General features: G+C 33.1%; 3 protein-coding genes and 1 long non-coding RNA gene across 4 annotated transcripts; 1 reads left to right on the forward strand and 3 right to left on the reverse strand.

The window, feature by feature from the left end:
* The first annotated feature begins 4,319 nt into the window (after positions 1 to 4,319).
* LOC115968675 (serine/threonine-protein kinase RIPK) lies at positions 4,320 to 6,914 on the forward strand. The gene is made up of 5 exons (XM_031088135.1): positions 4,320 to 5,003; positions 5,128 to 5,263; positions 5,397 to 5,533; positions 5,643 to 5,766; positions 6,132 to 6,914. Exons 1-5 carry the CDS (start codon positions 4,623 to 4,625, stop codon positions 6,695 to 6,697), a joined length of 1,344 nt encoding a protein of 447 aa, XP_030943995.1. The 5' UTR covers positions 4,320 to 4,622; the 3' UTR covers positions 6,698 to 6,914.
* A 1,851-nt stretch (positions 6,915 to 8,765) lies between these two features.
* On the reverse strand, positions 8,766 to 9,648 carry LOC115968428. Its single transcript, XM_031087828.1, has 3 exons — positions 9,572 to 9,648; positions 8,963 to 9,400; positions 8,766 to 8,772 (listed from the first exon to the last, which is right to left on the reverse strand). Exons 1-3 carry the CDS (start codon positions 9,646 to 9,648, stop codon positions 8,766 to 8,768), a joined length of 522 nt encoding a protein of 173 aa, XP_030943688.1.
* Positions 9,649 to 9,684: 36 nt separating this feature from the next.
* Positions 9,685 to 13,416, reverse strand: LOC115968430 (zinc finger MYM-type protein 1-like). The gene is made up of 3 exons (XM_031087829.1): positions 13,362 to 13,416; positions 11,911 to 12,069; positions 9,685 to 11,105 (listed from the first exon to the last, which is right to left on the reverse strand). Exons 1-3 carry the CDS (start codon positions 13,414 to 13,416, stop codon positions 9,685 to 9,687), a joined length of 1,635 nt encoding a protein of 544 aa, XP_030943689.1.
* Positions 13,417 to 14,809: 1,393 nt separating this feature from the next.
* Positions 14,810 to 16,284, reverse strand: LOC115967313. Its single transcript, XR_004086435.1, has 4 exons — positions 16,180 to 16,284; positions 15,724 to 15,752; positions 15,574 to 15,636; positions 14,810 to 15,314 (listed from the first exon to the last, which is right to left on the reverse strand). It is a non-coding gene; the product is annotated as an uncharacterized LOC115967313 (long non-coding RNA).
* Between the last annotated feature and the right edge of the window lie 4,999 nt (positions 16,285 to 21,283).

Below are 21,283 nucleotides of genomic sequence, written 5' to 3' on the forward strand. Positions count from 1 at the left end.
AAATGCAACCATAGGCCACATTTTAGGAGCTATATACAGCCATGTTTTAAATACGTGGCTATAACTAACCCACGTTTTTAGTAGTGCAGTTTCTAACTTTATATATAAATTATGATCCCATCATTGCTTGCGGGAGCAAAGGAGTATATAGCCTGGTTGCATGTCTATCTCTCTCCCAAGCAAAGACCTCAGTTCAATCCGTGGTGCATCGATCCCTATAGCTTGGTCCAACAGTGTACTTTCACCGTATGCCTATCCCTTTAATTAGTGTTTTTATTTTATATATATACACACACTTACGTACGTATTGCGTTAAATGTGATGCAAAACGGTGTACGTGTGCCATGACGTCGACTTGAATTTTCACTGTAGTTTTGTAGTTTCAAGTTTGTTTAGAATCACAAAGATTGGGCCTCACGTTCTTCTGTGTACTCTATTCTATTGTCAGTTCTGTTTAATTTCTTTTCTCCTCCAACCTCCACTATCTCCTTTCGTTTTCGATCAAGTGTAAGATTTGGATGGTGCCAACGAAATTTATTATAACTAATCTCTAGTTTTTGTCAAATGTCGGCTTGTTTTTTAGCTGTTATAATGAAACTAATATACGCGGTTTAAAATTTCATTCATGCACATATATATTTCTTTGAAAAGTAAATTTCATGCATGCACATATATTTCTTTGACAAGTAAAACGAGAAAGAGAGAGATATCGTTTAGAAAAAAAAAGGGTTTGATTGGTTTATTAGACTTAGAAAAAAAAAAATAGTTGTACATTATAAAAACAATTTTTAAAAATTATACATATATATAGCACAAAATATATGTTAGTACATACTCAAACTTATTAACTTCATTCTTAATTTGGATTTACAGGCTTGGGCATGAAATTTTGGCAAGGAATATATATATTAACTAACAATTGGCAATGTTTATTACGTTCACATGATCGATAAATTAAGATAATCCAACTAATGTTCAGGAAAGGTCGACAATACGAACAATCTACATAGGATATATGTTCATACTTCATATATACAAAGGATTTAGGGTGGTCCACCATTTTTATACAATACTGACACGATTATCACTGACACGGCTTAGACTAGTTCCAAGGATTAATGACCTAAATGCCGCGTTGAGTGTTGTGTCATAAAAAAAAACAGGGTAATAGAGAAGATTGACCTTTTGAGCTTTGACCCAACAGAGTCTTACTGCGTTTTAAGTCTAAAACACACGCTAATAGAATGTTCCGTGTGTACCTAATATATTTTCTTGCCTTAACAAAATTTTATACCCTAAACTCACAAATTTTCCGTGTTTGGGGTCTACGTCGACGTGTATGTATGTATGAACATGAGTTGAGTACTGAGTGACGCCCAAGATGATCTTACAACTTACAAGGTGGAAATACGAGACCTTTGGTGGTTGAACTAAATTCATACATACCATATTTCTTCATAGACTTTGATTGTGTTCATATATCATATATCTATATTATTATTCTTAGCTATCAACTCCATCTCCTTTGATGAATTAATGAGCAAGCAACTAGTGGATAATATTAATCTATCAGCATATATGCCCATTAAAAAAATGTCTTTGATTCGATCTCAACCTAATTTATTTATTTATTTATTTTTTAAAATTCTAAGTTTTTTCCCTTCAATATTTTTTTTGTACAAGACCAAAGGATTATTTTTATCTTAGTATTCGGTAATCAATCGAAGAAAGCAAGGTGCACTGATAACATTAATCCTTCGAGAAGGAGAAGCTTTTAGAAGAAAGATTAAGTCAATGTGATCATTTGCAAATTTCAAGACATTATTTTTGAACCTTGGGGGGTTTGGTGGGATTCCAAAGAGAAGGTAAGGTAGTTGTAGTTGGATCGATTTGTTCATCCAAATTTCTTGACCTTTATCAACACATAATAGTAATTAATAATAAATTATAACCCAATAGCTTTGTTAAATAATGTGTATATATAATGTATGGACAATCAAGTAAAACACCCCACACACACACACAAAAGAAAAAAAAAAAGGAGGTTGAGAACAGGGTTGCAACTTACAAGACCATTTTATCAAAGATATTTTCTGTGTAGTCATAAATTTTCCATGAAATAGCAAAAATCAGATTAAGAAATTTTAGATTGTGATTGAAAGCTGTAGTCGCACCGTGTTACTTACCATAAGTTGTTAATGAAAATATGAGTAAATAGCAACCATGACACACATGAATGGTCACACTCTTTTGCAAGCTTAAAAAGGCAGCCTTTTATCCCGGAGATAGCAAGCACATTGGTATAAACCTATTGGCGCCCGAGATAGCAAGCACATTGGTATAAACCTATTGGCCATGAGTGTATTATATTACTAGCTTTTGTGGAAAGTATTATCTCACTAGCTTAGTTGTTGCCTAGTGGAGCATATAATATGGCCACCTTAATTAGTTCAAAACTGATCATAGAGTTTAAAACTTATGAAAAGTTTCACAAGTTAATAATGTTTGAAACATTATTCTATAATATTTTCACAACAAATTTTAAATAATAGATTGTTAACGACTATTACTGATGTATAAAAAAGTAATTTTATAATGAATTTAAATTAAAATCAACAATAACTTATCATTTAATATTTTTTGTAAAAATATTATCAAAGTTGCAATTTTTTATTATTATTTATTTATGAAAATTAAGTTTCACAATCCATTTGTTTTTGGTAAATTAAGCTTTCGCTATCTAATCCAGAGAGGATCCAGTTTTTCAAGTTGAAGTGTTCATTAGTATTAATATTTTTTTTTCTTGAAATGACACTTATGCCCATTAATTGACTTTCCATAGGAGACAACACGAAGAATGGTCCATTAAATACCTACTCCCTCCATTGATAAAAGTGCATTCGAGAGAGGGAGAGAGAGACCTCTTCATGAATCTTCATAATCAGGAGGGATTGGGATCATCCCGTGTAGAGAGGCAAAGAATCTTTCACACAATTCCAGTAATCCATCTTAATCTTATTTAAAATTCTGATAAGATCGATAATTATTGTTTTTTTTTTTTTTTTTTAATAATCCCTGCTAAGAGAAATCATTAATATACCTAAGACCACCATTAATGACACCTAACCTAACGCAAATTCCATGCAACGCAACCGACCTTATTCGATACAAACAACACAGAATAGAGACCAAATTCATTGCCAATAATTTTTTTTTAATTGATTTCATTAGATCTATTCCTATATTTCTTGTGTGAATTAAGAACAAGAATGAACAAGATGATCAAAGAAATATGTATGAGGATGACACCACAACCACTATGCCATGATGATATCTGAGGTCAACTGTACGTATTAGAATCACGAGCATCTGATCTGCCGAACAGGATAAGTACAAAGAACTAACGGTTGTGATTGGTTTATGTTTTTTAATCATACGTGGTATGGGGAGGTTGTTAATAATTTGGCAGATTATAATTACATTTGATTAAAGCTTCTAGAAGCCGAACAACATTGGAACCACACCAACCTTTCTTAGGTTTTACCCTTATTATTATTACTGAGTCTAAATCGCACGTTAACTAATTAATTAATTAATTGATTCATCCCCTCTGTCTAGCTCACTAGGGTAAAACCCACCGTCCATTAAGTGTGAAGTAGTCAAATAGCTGGGTTTTATCTTTATTCTCTCTTGGCAACTTTATTTTCTTCTTCTATGATTTTGTCTTCATGTTTGGCCGGGTTTTTGGTTTGATTTCAAACTTAATCACTATGGTAGGTTGTACTATCGTGAGTGTTGTTCTTTGGGTTATCAAATAAGAAATTTATAATTGAATCTCACTAATTAATGAAAAAATTAAAATAATATATTAATTTTATAGTAAAAAATAATCATCATGTAACTGTTACCATACGTTGAATCTTACTCATTCAACTTAACAAATGGTAAAAAAAAATCCTAATACACTTGAAACTTGTTTAATAATCTTATTAAAAAAAAGAAAAAAATAAAACGAGTCAATTTTGGGCTTGTCGCTTAGCATCACTAGAAAGAGAGATAAAAGTGAAACCATGATGAAATTATGATTTCATATAAAAAAAAAAAAACCGAAGTTTCTTCCTTCCTTCTATTTTTCTCACACGAATCATGCGAAAAGTCAAAGGAGGCTAGCCCTTGTCATTTTATCTTGAAACAACTGTGTAGACATTGGACTCATCACCAATTCTCCCAAAAAAGTAATCATAAATCACCTAAATCCGCGTATATAAATATTCTCAATAAGATTGAAGAATTCCATATTGTCCAAAAAGGAGGAGAAAAGTCAACAAGGTTGATAGTTGTGAAGCTCTATTCTCTCTCTGGCTGGTTTGGACTTTTTAAAGCAGTAGGTGAATTTGAATATTTGGCCATTTATCTATTTAGCCTCTCCCTCTCATAGTCTTTCAAACCATATATAGACCATTTCACCAATTCATCTCCTCTAAAAGTCTCATTCTTTTAATTTTTTTTTTGTTTCATACACATCTAGCTCCTTGCTTCATTCATTTCACAACTACAAGACAACTACATGCTTGTAGTTTTTGAATCTAAGAAACCAACACCAATATTGTTTATCAGCAAGAATGACTGTCAAGAAAATCACGTGGAGATCAATAATACCAACATGTTACAAGTCTGAAGTCCCCTCATCCAAGACCAAGAAAGTGTGCTCAAAGCAAAATTCATTTCAACGGATTTCACTCTCCGATTTGAGTAACCCGAATTCAATTTTTTCCGAGGACATCTCTATATCTCTTGCAGGGTCTAATGTGCATGCGTTTACGCTTATGGAGCTAAAGGTTATCACCCAGAATTTCTCTTCAACTAATTTTCTTGGTGAAGGTGGGTTCGGACCCGTGCACAAGGGTTTCATTGATGACAAACTTAGACCTGGTCTAATGGCTCAGCCCGTGGCTGTCAAGCTTTTGGACTTGGATGGCTTACAAGGCCATAGGGAGTGGTTGGTGAGTATTTTTGTACAACATTATCTAATTATGTACCTAAATTTCCTAATTTACATTTTTGCATTATGATCATGCAGATTTAAATGATTGCTGATTCTAGCTTTTCTTACCTTTTCTCCGACAGACAGAAGTTATTTTTCTGGGGCAGTTGAGGCATCCACACCTTGTGAAACTAATTGGATATTGTTGTGAAGAGGAACATAGACTACTCGTATATGAATATATGCCAAGAGGAAGCTTAGAGAATCACTTATTCAGAAGTATGCTGCTTTCTCATCTCTATATATAATTAAATTAATAACTTTTGATCCTTATACAATTACTTTATTCTTTTCCCTATCTGCATGGAAATTAATAGAAATATTAATTAATGTCTATCATTTGGTTTTGCAGGATATTCTGTATCACTTCCATGGTCAACAAGAATGAAAATTGCTCTTGGAGCTGCAAAGGGCCTTGGATTTCTTCATGAAGCGGAAAAACCTGTTATATATCGAGATTTTAAGGCTTCAAACATCTTGTTAGACTCAGTAAGCATCACTTTCTTTTTCTTTTTATTTTGTGATTTTTGTCTCTTGCACTTCCATGACATGGTTGTGTGGTAATATGAACTTATCTTATAAATCATTTTCTTTGCAGGATTACACAGCAAAACTCTCAGATTTTGGGCTTGCAAAAGATGGTCCTGAAGGAGATGATACACACGTTTCCACTCGTGTTATGGGCACCCAAGGCTATGCTGCTCCCGAATACATCATGACTGGTAATTAATTTATTAGACACTTTTAAAAATTTTTTCTTTTCCCCGGTAATTTAAATGCCAATTCAAATGTGAAGGCATAGTGACTATCGACTTGTTCCAATTACAACTTTAATACTCAACTTGCAAGATAATTAAGTTAAGTTATTTTGCTAAAAAAATAACTAATAAATTAATGTGATAATAAATATGATTGATGCCATTTTAACAACATAACAAATAATAAATGTTTAAACCACATTTTCATAATTTTTATAATTATTTTGATTTCAATTACATTTTCGTAAACATAAAAGTTTGTAATACTTATTACATAAATAGATAAAATGCCGAAAATTAATTAACATTTGTTTAATGTTCTTTTTCAGGTCACTTAACAGCAATGAGCGACGTCTATAGCTTTGGAGTAGTACTCTTAGAGCTTCTAACTGGAAGAAAGTCAGTAGACAAAAATCGTCCTAGCAGAGAGCAAAATCTAGTAGACTGGGCAAGGCCAATGTTAAATGATTCCCGGAAACTTGGCAGAATTATGGACCCAAGATTGGAAGGACAATACTCGGAAGCCGGGGCTCGAAAGGCGGCTGCATTGGCATATCAATGCCTAAGCCACAGACCAAAGCAAAGACCATCAATGAGTACTGTGGTTGAGACTTTGGAGCCCCTTAAGGATTATAATGAGATCCCCTTTGGCCCATTTGTGTACACGGTTCCGTCTGAAAATGGTTTAAATGAGGAACATGCTAAAGAATTGGAAGGACAAAAGGAATTGAAAAGAGAATCCCAAAAGAAAGAGAATGGGCACCATCATGGTCATAAGCGTCAACATAGATCATCAAAGTCACCGAAAATTCACTCACAAACCGATATGCGCCAAAATTGTAGAGATCATCAAGGGATGCACTCTCCTTTACACCATATGGGCAGGGCAGCATAGACCAATAGTAATGTAAAAATCATACTGTAAATGTAAATACAGGTTTGTTCAGGGTTTCCTTCATATTGCATAGTTTGTCACTTTATTTTTTTAGGCCAAGTGTAAGGATTTTTGTTTGGAAAGAAGAACTTTTCTTTAATTGATTTTTTTTTTTTTCAAATGTGTACAGGAAGTATTGTTTTTGAATTGTATGTGAAATGAAGCAGCGTTATAAATGTTTTTTTTTTTTTTTATTAAATAAAATATAATAGAGGAACTTTTGTTTTCAATTGCTTGTAGTGCAATGAAGCATTTATATTTATGGTTTTATTTATAAAGAAGGTGAAGACCATTCAAAACAAGCCCACTAGATATTTAGATATGTTTATCGAAAGCAGACTTTCAACATTGATACAGCTAGGCAGTTTGAATTTATGCAACGCGTATTCCTTGTTAGGTGATGAAGTGAAGTGCCACTAAGCAATTGCACTAATAATTATTATTCTTCTTAAGCAGCCCTTCTCATGGATTTATCGTAAAAAATAGATTTGAATTTGGCTTTTACTTTAAGTTTATTGTATTTTCATTAGATGAGACACAAATATGACACATACCTAATTAGTTATTAGAAAAGTAAACTTGATTCACTGTCCAAGACTTTTTATTTTTATTTTTTTATGTGAACAAATAAGACTTGTTTATATGATTAACGAGCGTAAGTGAATTATGAGAGACAATATCTCAACTGTAGACTTATTGGGCTATGGACATTTGATATTTTTAATGATTTTCTTTAGTGTTGTTCACTACACATTTGCTTTGTCAAATTGTCTATTAGAAGTCCAATCATATAAATTTCGCTATAGACTAGGCAATATCTTAGACCATGAGTTGTCAATCTAAAATCAACATAGCTTTTTTTTTTTTTTTTTTTTTTAATAAATAAATTAATTATATATATATTTTGCCAAATTGTGGAAACCACCTTTTGGGGTTTGGAATTGTTTGCAAATTGAGCCCAGATTTTTGCACCTCTAATATGGGCTGAACGGGGTCCACCTACTTCCGGTTCTGATCATCCTCTTACTCTCATTTCTTCATTTTTTTTTTTTTTTTAACTTCTGGGCTTGGGCTCGCAAAACTTTTTGTTTGGGCCTAGACGGTTAGTAACAATTTCTTGATCCATCCCCTTTATTTGTTCTTTGCTCCATTCTAGGATCTCGGATTTTCCTTCTTTCTTTTCCTCGAAAACATTTAAATAATACTCGTCTGTGTGGATCTTTTTTTTTTTGAGTTTAATATAATTTTGTAATTTTAATTTTATTTTATATATTGTTAGTAAGGTTACACAAGAAGAGATTTTTATAAAATTAAAATTTAAGATTTGAAATGGAGTAAACTACTAGGTTTAGTGTGTGCTAGTTTTTAGGAAAAAAAAGTATCAAAAGTATGTGAGATATGTTTAGATAGAAAGTGTGCTAATTTTTAGGAAAAAAGTTCTTTGATAATTTTTTTTTGTTGAATTACAATTTTAAGCCTATTTTTTATTTTTTAAGAATAAAAATTATCTAATTAGATTATATGTATTTTTGACATTTTTTTGAAGTCATAACTAATTTTTTAAATCATCTTAATATATAGAAACTAGTCGCTAACCCGTGCGATGCACGGGATAGTTTTTTAAAAACATATATATTTACTTTGCTTAGAGAAATAATCACTTGAAACCAGGGACGAACGCAGGATTTTAAGCCGGGGGGGGACGAACGCAGGATTTTAAGCCGGGGGGGGCTAGAGATAAGCAAAATTTTTTTTTTTCAAATACGCATCCATATAATATTAATAAATTATTAACCAAGACAAATACCCAAAAATCATTGTTTCTTAGTATATTAAGATACAATCTACTAACAAAAACAAAAGATGCGAAACACTATTGTTTCTTAATATATTAAGATACAATCTACTAACAAAAACAAAAGATGCGAAACACTATTGTTTCTTTATACAATCATCTATGAAAAGGGAACTCGACGCTCTTTCAAATCTTCAAAATCATCTACTATTGAATCCAAACTAAATGTCGAAGCTATATCCTTTTCAATGTATAACATCAAAGAGTCATTCAAAAAGTCATCTTCCATTTTGTTTCGTAGTTCAGTTTTGACAAGTTTCATAGCTGAAAATGCTCGCTCTGTAGTAGCAGTAGAAACTGGAAGAGTAAGCACAAGTATCACCATTCTATAAACAAGTTTATAGTGTTCTGAATTTCCAGTTCTCACTAACCATTGAGACAACTCAGATAAACTTTTCAATTTTTTGAACTCTGGATCTTGGACTACATTATGCTCAAAATGATAAAGCTCCTTCTCCAACACTTGTTTGTCATAATCTGTGAAATCTTGTGGATAGAAATTCTTTACCAACAAACAAAGATCACTAATTCTGAAAGATTTTAATGCCTCTCGAGGTTCTAAAGCTGAGCTAAGCCTAAGCAACTCCATTGCATCTTCATTAAACCGATAGTTTAGTTCCTGTAGTTGAGAATCTATTGTAGCATAAAAAATATTTACTCGATAATGATGCTCATTTGTAACGTTATCTGGTTGATTACGAGCTCGACCTCGCCTCGCAACATAACGAGCATTCATATCCAGGACATCAATGCGATGCTTCTCACAAAATGATATCACAGTGGTGAGTAAGCCATCCCATCCATCATCTCTAAATTTTTGGATAAGTGCTTTAGTAGATGAAACTAAATGCATAGCATTTAAAATGTCTTGAGATTGGCTTTGCAAAGCTTGACAAAGTTTATCAGTGATCTCCATAGTTTCCTTCTCAAGATGCAAGATGAAAACAAATTCAAAGGAAGTTAAACCTTCATAAGCTGACTCTCCTTCTGCCCGATTTTCTCCATCAATTGCACCATCGATTATATTTTGTAAAACTTCAACAGTTGAACTAAACATCCTTAATAAGCTAGAAACTGATCTAAAATGTGAACTCTAACGTGTTTCTCCAGGTCGTTGTAAAGTGCCAATTTGATTAAGTCCACTTCCAGTCTCAAGCTCTTCAAGATCAATCAAATGTGCTATTTCATTAGCATTGGCAACTTTCAATTGCTCATTGCGCTTGCATGAAGCACTAACAATTTTGATCAGAAAAAGCAAGGTAAGAAAAAAATGACTAGTGGGAACAACTTGTTTTGATGCTTTTACTAATGCCAATTGTAAGCGATGTGCAAAACAATGGATATAGTAAGCATATGGGCAATCATTCAAAATCAAAGCTTGTAATCCATTCCACATACCTCGCATGTTGCTTGCTCCATCATATCCTTGCCCTCGAATATTTTGTATATCTAAGCAATATTGAGATAACAAAGAATATATCCCCTTCTTTAGAGTCAAAGCTGCAGTGTCAACAACATGAATAAGCCCAAAAAAGCGTTCTTTCACAAAGCCTTCTGCATCAACATATCTAAACACCACAGCCATTTGCTCTTTCATGGACTCATCACGAGCTTCATCAACCATTATGCAAAACTTTGCATCACCAATTTCTTCCCGAATGGCCTTCTTCACTTTAGCTGAGAAAACATGTAGAATTTCCTTTTGAATCCTAGGTGATGTGTAGGTTGCATTTTTTGGAGCTTTTTCTATTATTTCAGCAACCTTCTCATTCCAAAAAGTCACAATACCCAATGATTCATGAAAGTTCCCACGATTTAATGAACTAAAACTTTCATCTCGACCTCTAAAAGCTATAGCTTGAAAGGCAAGATATCGCACAATAAAAATTGTGGCCTTCAATTGCAACCGATTATTTGCAATTTGTTCAGTAGTGAAATGATCAACTACTCTTTGCAAATGTTGCGATTGGTTCATCAAATCCTTACACATTTGCTCAGCAACTCTATGAGCTGAGTTAGGATCTTTTCCTATATGAACTTGAAAAGAACAATCTCTGCCCCCAACCTTTTTCCAATTTCTAAATCCACCAACAATAAATGCATTTTGTCCCACAACCACATTTGGATTATGAAAGACAAAGCAGGGTAGACAATAAGCTGCATCTGTTGTAGGAGAATATTCAAGCCATTTTGAATTATTTCTATACCAAGAAGCTTGAAAACTACGATTCTGCTTTCCACTTTTTTTGAATGTCTCTAGAGGAGGTTGGTGCGGACCTTTTTTAATGTAAGCCCGTCGAATTTCATCACGTTGATTTACATGATATTCCCATATTTGTTTGCGTGTTCCGGGATCATAATCCAAAGAATCAAGGTCAATTCTTTGAAATTGTGATTGAGAGATTGGAACATCCGCATTTTCCGGAATTGGAACATCCGCATTTTCCGGAATTGGAATAGCAACATTAGTTGTTGGCAATTCCACGTTGACTTCAGAAGAATTTGAAGTTGAACCTTTTCTTTTGAAAAAATCAAGCATTGTAGTTGATTTTTTCATGATCTACAAATAAAATAAAAATTATATAAGAATTACCGTTATTTTTTTTAAATTTGTGTGATAATTTCTTATATTATATGATTTATTTTTTTTCTTTTTGTCTTTTGTCTGCCTTTAATATCTTTGTGTTTAAACTGCCTTTATTTATGTCTCTGTGTTGTCTCTTCCTTTATTTATATCTTTTATGTTTTTTGTATCTTTGTATTGTTTCTTGTCTTCATCTTCCTAATTCTGACCCACTAATCCAAATATCTAATGAATCCCACTACAGACAGTCAAGCACTATTAACAAAAACTTTTCTTAACTTTACCCTTTTTTTTTTGTTTTTTTGTCTTCTCCCCTGTCGCTTGTCTTTGCCCAAACAGCAACTCCACACCACTTTTCCCTATTCCCTATTATTATGTCCAACTAATGTCCAACACTCCAACTACCAGTCAACAAAGCATCTGACTCTATCTATCATTCTATTTCTTTTATCTATATAATGCAAGGCATAATGCAAGGCAGCAAGAGCCACAAACACAGTCACAAAGCCAAAAACCCAAAAAAAAAAAAAACACACACACAGTTCAGTTCAGCCGCAGCACAACACAAGCACCAAATCACCAAATCAGTTATCAGTAAAAACTAAAAACACAAACAAGAAACACTCAAACACCACAAGCACAGCTGCACAGTTTCTTTGATTCTCAGAATCTCAGATCACAGATTCACAAGGTTTTGAAATTTGAAGGAAAAGATAAGAGTTAAAGATTAAATACCTGATTCTGTGAACTGTGATTCTGTGAAGGCTCGAAGCTGGGCTGGGCAGATCGGGAAACGGCAACCAGCGGCGGCAGCAGCAAGTGGATCTCGTCTCACGTGGCGGCGTGGGTCTGGCTTTCGCCGGCGGCGGCCGACGTGGGTCTCGCTCGAAGCAGCTGGGTTCGCAGTTCGCACTCAGGGACTCTCTCGCTCTCGTCTCGCTCTCTGTCTCTCTCCGTCACGGCGGTCACGGCGACTGGGCGACACCGCTGCCTCTCTGTCTCTCTCCGTCTCGCACTCTCGCTCGTGGCTCTCGCCTCTGGGTCTCCAAACTTTCCTTTCTTTTTTTTTTTTTCTTTTTTTTCCTTTGGTTTTTGCTTTGGTTTTTGCTTTCTCCGTTGGTTTTGGACTGCTGAGGCTGAGATTTTTTCTCTTTTTTTTTTTTTTTTTTTTTTTTTTTGGTTGTGGATTGACATGGGTTATGGCCTTAAGGCTTATGGGCTCTACTCTGCTCTGAGCTGGCCGGATAATGGGCTAGGGGAAGGGGGGGTTCATGCCGGATGATGGGCTAGGGGAAGGGGGGCCGGAGCAAAAATGTCAGGGGGGCCAAGCCCCTATTTTTTTATTTTGGAAAAATTTTACTTACTAAAAATTTTTTTTTTTGGGCCCAGGGGGGGCTCGGGCCCCCTTTGCCTTGTACCTGGGTCCGTCCCTGCTTGAAACAAATAAGAATTCACCTCTACTTACTATGGCTCAAAACATACTATGTAAGTATAATTTTATTTGAAATGTAATCAAACATTAAAGGAAAATAAACAATTGTATACCAATTATTGCAAAATATCTAGATGCACAAAAAATATATAATAAATGAATGCTTAGGCAAATATTCCATTTAATATTTTTTGTTTATTCATCTTTTGACTTATTTAAAAAATATATTCCTTATACTTTGTAATCTAGAAGAGTAGATGATACAAATATTCTACATGAGCACAATATAAAGGAAGAAACTCATAACAAACTTTAGGGATAATATAAAGGAAGAAACTCATAACAAACTTTAGGGATAATAATTTAATAATTTAACTATTTTTAGAGATAATTTTATAACTGAATTACATACAAATAAGTTATAAACACTCCCTCTCTCTAAAACTTTATAAAAACTACCATTCAAGCATAAGTAAATAAAGATACAACAACAACCAAAATAGCTTTGACATAAATATTTTGAAATTCCCAAGGTCTTTATACACAAAGGCAAAACAAATCTCTAGTGTACAACTCCTAATTTCCACTTGAAAATTTTATCTGCAAAATAAGAGAATTCATACCTAAAAAATAATTCATTTAGAAGGAAATAAAAGGAATCAATATATATTTTCTACTATTAATGGAGGCTTGCAATTAGTATGCACTTCCCTCCCTTTACCACTCATTTGAAACAATGGGAAGAATATTTTACATAAATCCATTAACTGCTTATACTCAGGAGATAAAGCAATTATGAAAGATACCATTTATTTCAACCAAAAAAAGAATAATCATAATGAATCGAAAAGAGTACTATATGGATGGCTTAGGGATGATGATCCAATATGTTTTGAAAATATTGAACATCAATGCAAGAACCTATACGCGACTTTTATTAAACATTACATTTATCACGAATTCTATCCAACACATGCTAGAAACTTTTAATTCAAAAACTTTTCATAACTAAAGAAAATCAAATATGACTACAAACGATGTGAAAAAAAAATTTAAAACATTATTAGCAAAATATATTAAAAAACAAACATAGACCAAATACAATAGAAACTAATAAGGAACTTCATTAGCACAACTTTCCAATCAAAGCACAAAAGCGTATGAAAATAAAGAAAATGCTAAATGTACTACTAATTTTACAACAAAAGGCTTAGACAACTTACTTCAATGAACAATTGAAGGAGTGACATTTCATAACTTTGTACAAATGAGCCATTCTATCCACTACAATGACAACTTCAAATTCTAAAACATCATCCAAGATGTTGGATTTGTGAATGTAGTATTATACAAAATATGAATGATTCCAATTCATGGGCAACTAAAAAGGCCTAATAGATGCGTCTAATGAGGGAAACATGAAAAGAACTTGCCTTAGTCAAATGAGTTCGATGTTGTTCTAGACAAAGAAAATTTCAAAGGATGTTACAAACACCAAGAAATTGCACATTGGAGATGGTGAATTTTTAAAAAATAATGTATGATATAGGTGGAACATTTTGAACAATGAATTTCATGATTTTACCTTCTCATATACTTTGTTCAGCGAAAAAAATTATTGCTCTACATGCATAGGAGGGATGTGGTGTTTTCCTTCATTGGTAAAGGAACAATGTTAGCACTGAATCACCTAGATCTGGAAAGAGCAATCTTTAAGTTGCAGAGTCCCACTCCATGGTCAGAAACTCTGTGCATAAACCCGCTATTGGATATAACTATCAAACTAATGGTTAAAAATGCCTATCAAACTAATGATCAAATAGAGACAAATAGAAATGTATATCATTAGTTAATATAAAGGCATAATACATAAGCTAAGACATAGGTAGTAGGAACATTAAAAAATCTTATCAGATTAATATGAAATTGAAGTATTCTAAACATAATATACAAAGTTTTAGAAAAATGATTTGGCAATTAAAATTTTCTCCTATCTTAAAGCCAAAAACAGTTCCAATTATAAGATATCACATTAAGGAATCATGGATTAAAAGAAAAGATACCAAGTGTCAGATTAATTTGAAGATAACTATTATGAAAATAAAAAATAAAAACAAAAAACAAAAGAGTCAGCAGTGAAGTTGGATAAAGAAAATTAAGGGCCCGTTTGGTAGAGGAGTTTGGATAGTGTTGTTTGTAGTTTTTTGAAATATGTGTGGGTAAAAATTTGTGTGAAAATGTGTGTAATGCTGTTTAAAAGCTGAAAATATATTGTTTAACAACTCTACCAAATAGGGCCTAAACATCTTAGACTTCTAAAGTGATCAAGTAGAGGAGGCAACCAATTCATATTCATTTGTAGGCCCAAAATGTCCTAACTATAAATGAAGCAAGGAGAAGGTGACTGTTGCTACCATTTTGAAATAAAAAAGGTAATAATTTCAGTTGCTCAAGTCTTTGCAAACAATTTGTAATTCTCATGCCTATAGTGGTTCTTTTTTAAGAGAACCATCTATAGCTCACAATATCAATGGAATAAGAATAACAAATTCTAAAAAAATATAAATTATGCTGTAAACAAAGAAGGCACCAGATTACCAATCAAAGTAAGTATTGGCTTTGCAATGCCCCAATTTATACTATCTTCCCTTTGCCCTGCTCTTCTTCATTTATTGGCCAACAATCTCTTCTTTTTTTCTTTTTTTTTCTATATCAATTAACACATGTCAGAACAAAGAAAAAACAACAAAATTGAATTTTATGTGATATCCCAAAACATTAATAATGAAACCCAAACAAATCCAAATATTTTATTAATAGTGAAACTAAAACAAACCCAAATATTTAATTAGACTGTAAAAAGGGGAAACTCAATACAGATCAAACCAAAAAAATCCATCTTTGTTTCTCATAAAAGACCTTAAAACACAACAAATTTTTCCAACATACTCAAAATATGTCTTTACCTGCACATCACAGGGTCCAATTGTATCCTTATGGCCTACAAAATCTTGGTGAGTAATGCCTCCCTAAAATCCAAAAAACCCCATTTTAATTTCTTTACAATTAAACCTGATAATAATCAAGTAATTGAATAGCTTTGTGACAAAGTGTACCTGTAACATGTATGTGACAGTCAAAGAACCTGGAAAAACAGAATAGATATCACAATATAAACTGTCTGCTATACAAAACATATGTACGCACATTTATGTTACCAATATCAACATGTAATACAAAGTTTAAAGAAAATCAAACCAACCCATCAAAAAAAAGTAAATAATTGCTATGTTACAGTTTATAATCCAACCTAGATTGATTCTGATGTGGGGTTAATTCTGATGCCAAAACCCATATCCCAAGCCACATAAGCAGCTTGCCCTTCCCCCTTTTATTATTTCAATTTTGTAGTAAAATTTGATACATTGAAAGGAACCAAAATTGAGGGAGAACCTATATTAGGGTTTTGAGTATTGATAAAAATCAATTCTAAATCAAAACAAAATCTGAACCAATTTCTTAAATCAAAACCAAAACAAATAGCCGAACCTAAATCCTATTAAAGATTTTACCTATAGCCGTTCCAGCAGTCTGATGTTGGTTGGTTGTGAGGCGAAGCATTTGTGGCATAGTTGAATTCGGTTACTGTCGCAGAGGAAGAGAGCATTTGTGGCGTAGTTGAATTCGGTTATCGTCGCAGGGGAAGAGAGAAAGATCTGCGACTGGCTTCTCTGTTTTTGGGTTCCTGCGTATGGGTCCTGCAGTGTTTGAAGGAGAGACAGAGATAGAAATAGGTTTTAGCAGGTTTGTTTTGGGGAGAAATAGTTTTGCGTTTGAAGGAGAGACAGAGATAGAAATAGGTTTTATCGGGTTGGTTTTGGGGAGGAATAGTTATTGGCTAGAAATAATTATGGTCTTTAGGGTTTTATTTATTTTTTAATAGTTTTATTTTTTTAAATGATGTGGAAATTTTTTTAATAATTTTATTTTTTTTAAATAATGAATAATGCTGATGTGGAAAAATGTGGAAGCTTCAAAAGCTTCGGTTTTATATATATATATATAGATAAACAAGCTAATATTTATTTTCAATCCTTCATAAATATCCATAATTCCATTCCAAATATACTCTCGCAATTCCCAAGTTCCCAAAACAAGAAAAAAAAATTGTAATCTCCTATCAGAGAAATATTGTAATCATTTGAGAAATTCCAAAAGAGGTTATGACCAATTCATTACTCAAACTTGTTGCTCCTGGTACATCTATGGTTCTATTATTTGGGAGGGAAATGGAAATACAAAACTCACAAAAATGTAAAATAGATAACGCTGTCGCTGTAGCTCCATATCAACAAAAATGCTCCCACATCTGGTTATCCATTCTTCTTGCAAATTACACAACTTGCTACAGTATTATGTAAAAATACACTAGACTGTATCTTATGCAACCAAAAAAGAAAAATTGCTACCACACAGGGTGTGGCTTGATGGTAAAAGTTATTGTCCTAGCACTGGCCTAACACCCAAAGAAGAGGGGTTCGAGCAAAAGCTCTAGCAAAACCAATGTGATACACATGCTGTCACGTGACGTAGGGTCGATGAGTCCACATTGGAGAGACCCCTTTTTTATTTAGCAAATATATATATATTGCTATTTTTTATTCCCACTTTGCCTCTCTCTCCTCTCTAGACCACCAAGTTGTTGCTGCCAATAACCATTTTGACGGTCATCACTAGCCATCGTTGTTGGAAGAGGGGAAAAAAAAATTCATAGATCTGTGGTTTGTGCGATCTAATTTGGGTGGCAAATGACGATTTCATTTTGGGTGGCAACTTCGATGTGGGTTCAGTGGGTACTTCATTTGGGCAGCGGCGATGTTTCTTTTTTTGGGCATTGTCAACAAAGATGAATGGTTTGGGTTTGAGTTTGCTTTGGATTTTTGGGTTTGTTCTTAAACTTAGCAATGTGTGGCGGCTTGGGGTTTATGTTTGTGTTATGATATGGAGGGGTTTGTGGTGACGATTAATTTGTGGGCTTGTGGTGGCAGGGGTTGGTTGAGTGATTTGTCGAGTTTTTTGGGTTCAGTTGTTGGTCTATGCAAATATATTATTTATTTTTAATGTGTTTATTGCAAAATAAAGAATAGATCTGTAAAAATAGTTATGTAATAGAATTCACATCAATGTAGCTATTCAATATTTTAACAAATGTATAGCTAAATATTTTAAAAAATAAACCCATGCATTAGTCGAGTCAAACTAGTTCAGTATACTTAGCTAGGAACAGTGCCTCGCCCCTCGTGGCGAGAGATTTTCCTCGCCAAAGCCAAATTTTTGTTTTTTAAATTATTTTTCTGCTTCAATTCTCTCTCTCTCTCTCCTCTGTCTTCTCTCTTGGTTTGTCCTCTTTCTCTCTCTCGTTTCTCCTCTCTCAAGCCACGAATTAGAGTAGATTCCTTGGTGGTCTGGAGATCGGAGTAGGGCCAGTTAAAGGATACCAGACCAGAGTTGAACTTTACATCAGTGATTCATTAAGGCTATGAGAGAGAGAGAGAGAGAGAGAGAGAGATTTGCAAACTAAGTGGAGGAAGACATTGTGTCTAAGAGTGAGTTTGGTTCAGCTTTTTGAAAAAGTTAAGTTTTCAAAAAGTGCATAATCTAAAAGTGTTTTTTCAAAAAACTAAGTGTTTAGTAAAAGTTGTTAAAGAGTACTTTTTGAAAAAGTTGAGTATATGGCTAACATTTATAAAAGTGGCAGTTTGAGGGGTAAATTACAAAAAAGAACAATGTATATATAAGAGAGTTTATTTCATACCTAAATCAATATTATGAAATTATTTTTTTCTCAGCAATATTAGCTAATAATAACTTACCACTTAAAATTTATTGTGATAATTTATACTAATTTTAATTTGAACGTACCATTACAATTATTTTTTTCTCTTTCTAAACAAATTATTTTTTTCTCACCAATATTAACTAATAATAACCTACCACTTAAAATTTATTGTGATAATTTATATTGATTTTGATTTGAACGTACCAATACAACTATTTTTTCTCTTTCTAAACAAATTATTTTTTTCTCACCAATATTAATTAATAATAACCTACCACTTAATATTTATTGTGAAAGTATTGTGAAAATATTGTGACAGTATTTCTCAATTTTAATTTCTTATTCTTTATTTTATATTTCCCTTATTTTATTTTATTTTTTTATCCATATTTCCTTCTTCTTTTTTCCCCTCTTTTTTTCTCCTCCACACATGTACCCTTAATTTTTTTCTTTATTTCCTTCTTTCCTATTTTTCCTATTTTTCCCTACCATTTCCTCCACACACGTGCCCTTACTTTTTTTCTTTATTTCCTTTTTTCGTCTTTTTCCTTACCACTTCACCCTCCAGAACGTTCCACATAGTCTCCGCCCCTCTCTCATCCCTCAAAGTCTCTGCATCTCTTTTTTTTTTGATAGTTCGAAAGCTATAAGGAAGAGAGAAGATGATGATGATGATGAAGAAGAAGATGAAGGATTGAAACATAAGGAAATCCCTCATTTCTCTCCTTAATTCTCAAATCTCTTAAGTCTCTGCTACCATTGAGTTTGTATTTGATTTTGATTTTGGGTTTGGGTTATGGGTTTTTAGGTAATGGTTTAATTTTGAGTTGATTTTCTGTGGATTTTGGGTTTGATTTTGAGTTGATTTTGTTTTGGGTTGATTTTGAGTTGGGTTTGGGATGGGTTTTCCAATGGGGTTTGAGTTAATTTTAAGTTGTTTTGTACTTTTGTGTTGATTTTGAGTTATTTTTGGTTTGATTTTGTTGATTTTGTGTTTGGATTATCAAATGTTGAAATGGGTTGTGGTGGTAGACCGGTGATAGTTGGGTGGTGTTGTGTTTGTAGTGGCATAGAGAGGGCAGAGCATAGAGAAGAGATGAGAGTCGTGAGTGAGCTTCAGGGCAAAGGGCAGAGCAGAGAGATGAGATGAGATGAATGAGGAATAGGCGTGAGAACTGAGGACATGAGCATGATTTATTGAAGGGTAATTTGGTAATTTCCCGAAGAGTCCAACGGATAGTTGATCAACGCGCATGGACTTTTTCTAAAATGGACCTCTAGAGCTCCTTTATGGCGCATTCTCAGCCTTGGCCCAAAACGCAACTTTTTTCAAAAATTTGCATTTTATACCTAACCAAACGGGTTTTGTGGTTCAGCTTTCTTCAAAATGGGCTTTTTGGGTTGAAAACGTTGAAACAAACAGGCACTAATTAGAAAACTTAAAAAGGTGGGCTGGGACTCAAGAGTTTGGGCACGTGAAAATAAAAACAGGGCGCCTTTTCTTTGGACTTATCACTTGATTATTTTTTCTAATACTTAATGCATTTTTATCAAGCAAATCCTCGTGTCACTACCTCAGCTACAAATTCTCATAATTTTTTTTTTCCTTCTTGTATACAATGGTGTAGTGGTGGTAGTGTCCTGACGTGGTGGTTGTGTTTGAATTTAATCTTGGGTTTTGTTGTTTTTGGTGGTGGTGTGTGGTGATGGCTGGTTGTGGTGCGATGGTGGTTGTATATATTGAGAGGAAAGAAAGGAGTGAGGAGAGAGAAAAAATAAATATTTAAATTAGGTAAGAAACAAAGTATTGAGTTAGATGTGTATGCATAAAAAACATAGACAATTAAACTATTAGAAAGATGCTACGTCCACAATATTTTTACAACAAATCATAGGTGGTTAATTGTTATTGATTCAAATTTGAACCTATCACTAAGATTACTTTTTTGCCCCAACAATAATAACAAGTCACAACTTGCCACTTTATATTTGTTGTAAATATGTTGTGAAAATATTATGGACGTATCATTTCTCAAACTATTAAAAGTAGAAGTTTTTAGGCTAATTTAGCTAAAAATCTGAGGAGGTTGATATGAATGCTCTAATATAGATAAAGTGACTTTTTTGGTGAGACAAATTTTGTTGATTACTTTCAATTACAACACCATTCTCTATTTGCTTGTTTAATCCAACAGCAGCTACTAATAAGATATATATATATATATATATAGTTTAAATTATATATTATATTATTTAAATTTAATTCCCATTTTTGTAAGGTTTGAAAGAGATAATTGGGAGACAACTTTATTTCCATTTTGTTTGAGAAACTGATTCCCATTGTAACACCCTATAATTTTATTACTAATTTCTTTCTTATACATAAATTAAAAATGAGGCCCACAAGTAAATGGATTTAATTGATTTGGGCCTAAAATAATTAAATCAGATAATTATTATGGTATAAGAGGCCTAAGTGAGATGGCATAAGTGTATATATATATATATATATATGGGCTTTAATAAGTTTTAAAAACCTTAGCTTTTTTCCTCTTAAGCTACATGTGTATATATATAAGAGGGTTCCTTTTGTTTCAACCGCAACACACAATTGAGCTTTTCTTTTCTTCTCTGCAGCTGTACGTGAAAACTGTAGGTATGGTTTTCTCCTGCTCTAAATTTAGGAAGTTTGAATATTCAATAGCTATCGATTGTCCCATGCTTACACGAAAGACATGAGTTTGTGCATGAATTTATTTTAGTACCTATAGGCGTCAGTCCGTGAACCTAATCTATCATTATATTAATGGAAAGATGTCCTTTAATTGTTATTATAT

Source organism: Quercus lobata, chromosome 11 (assembly GCF_001633185.2).
Source record: "Quercus lobata isolate SW786 chromosome 11, ValleyOak3.0 Primary Assembly, whole genome shotgun sequence".
In the NCBI taxonomy this organism is placed as follows: Eukaryota; Viridiplantae; Streptophyta; class Magnoliopsida; order Fagales; family Fagaceae; genus Quercus; species Quercus lobata.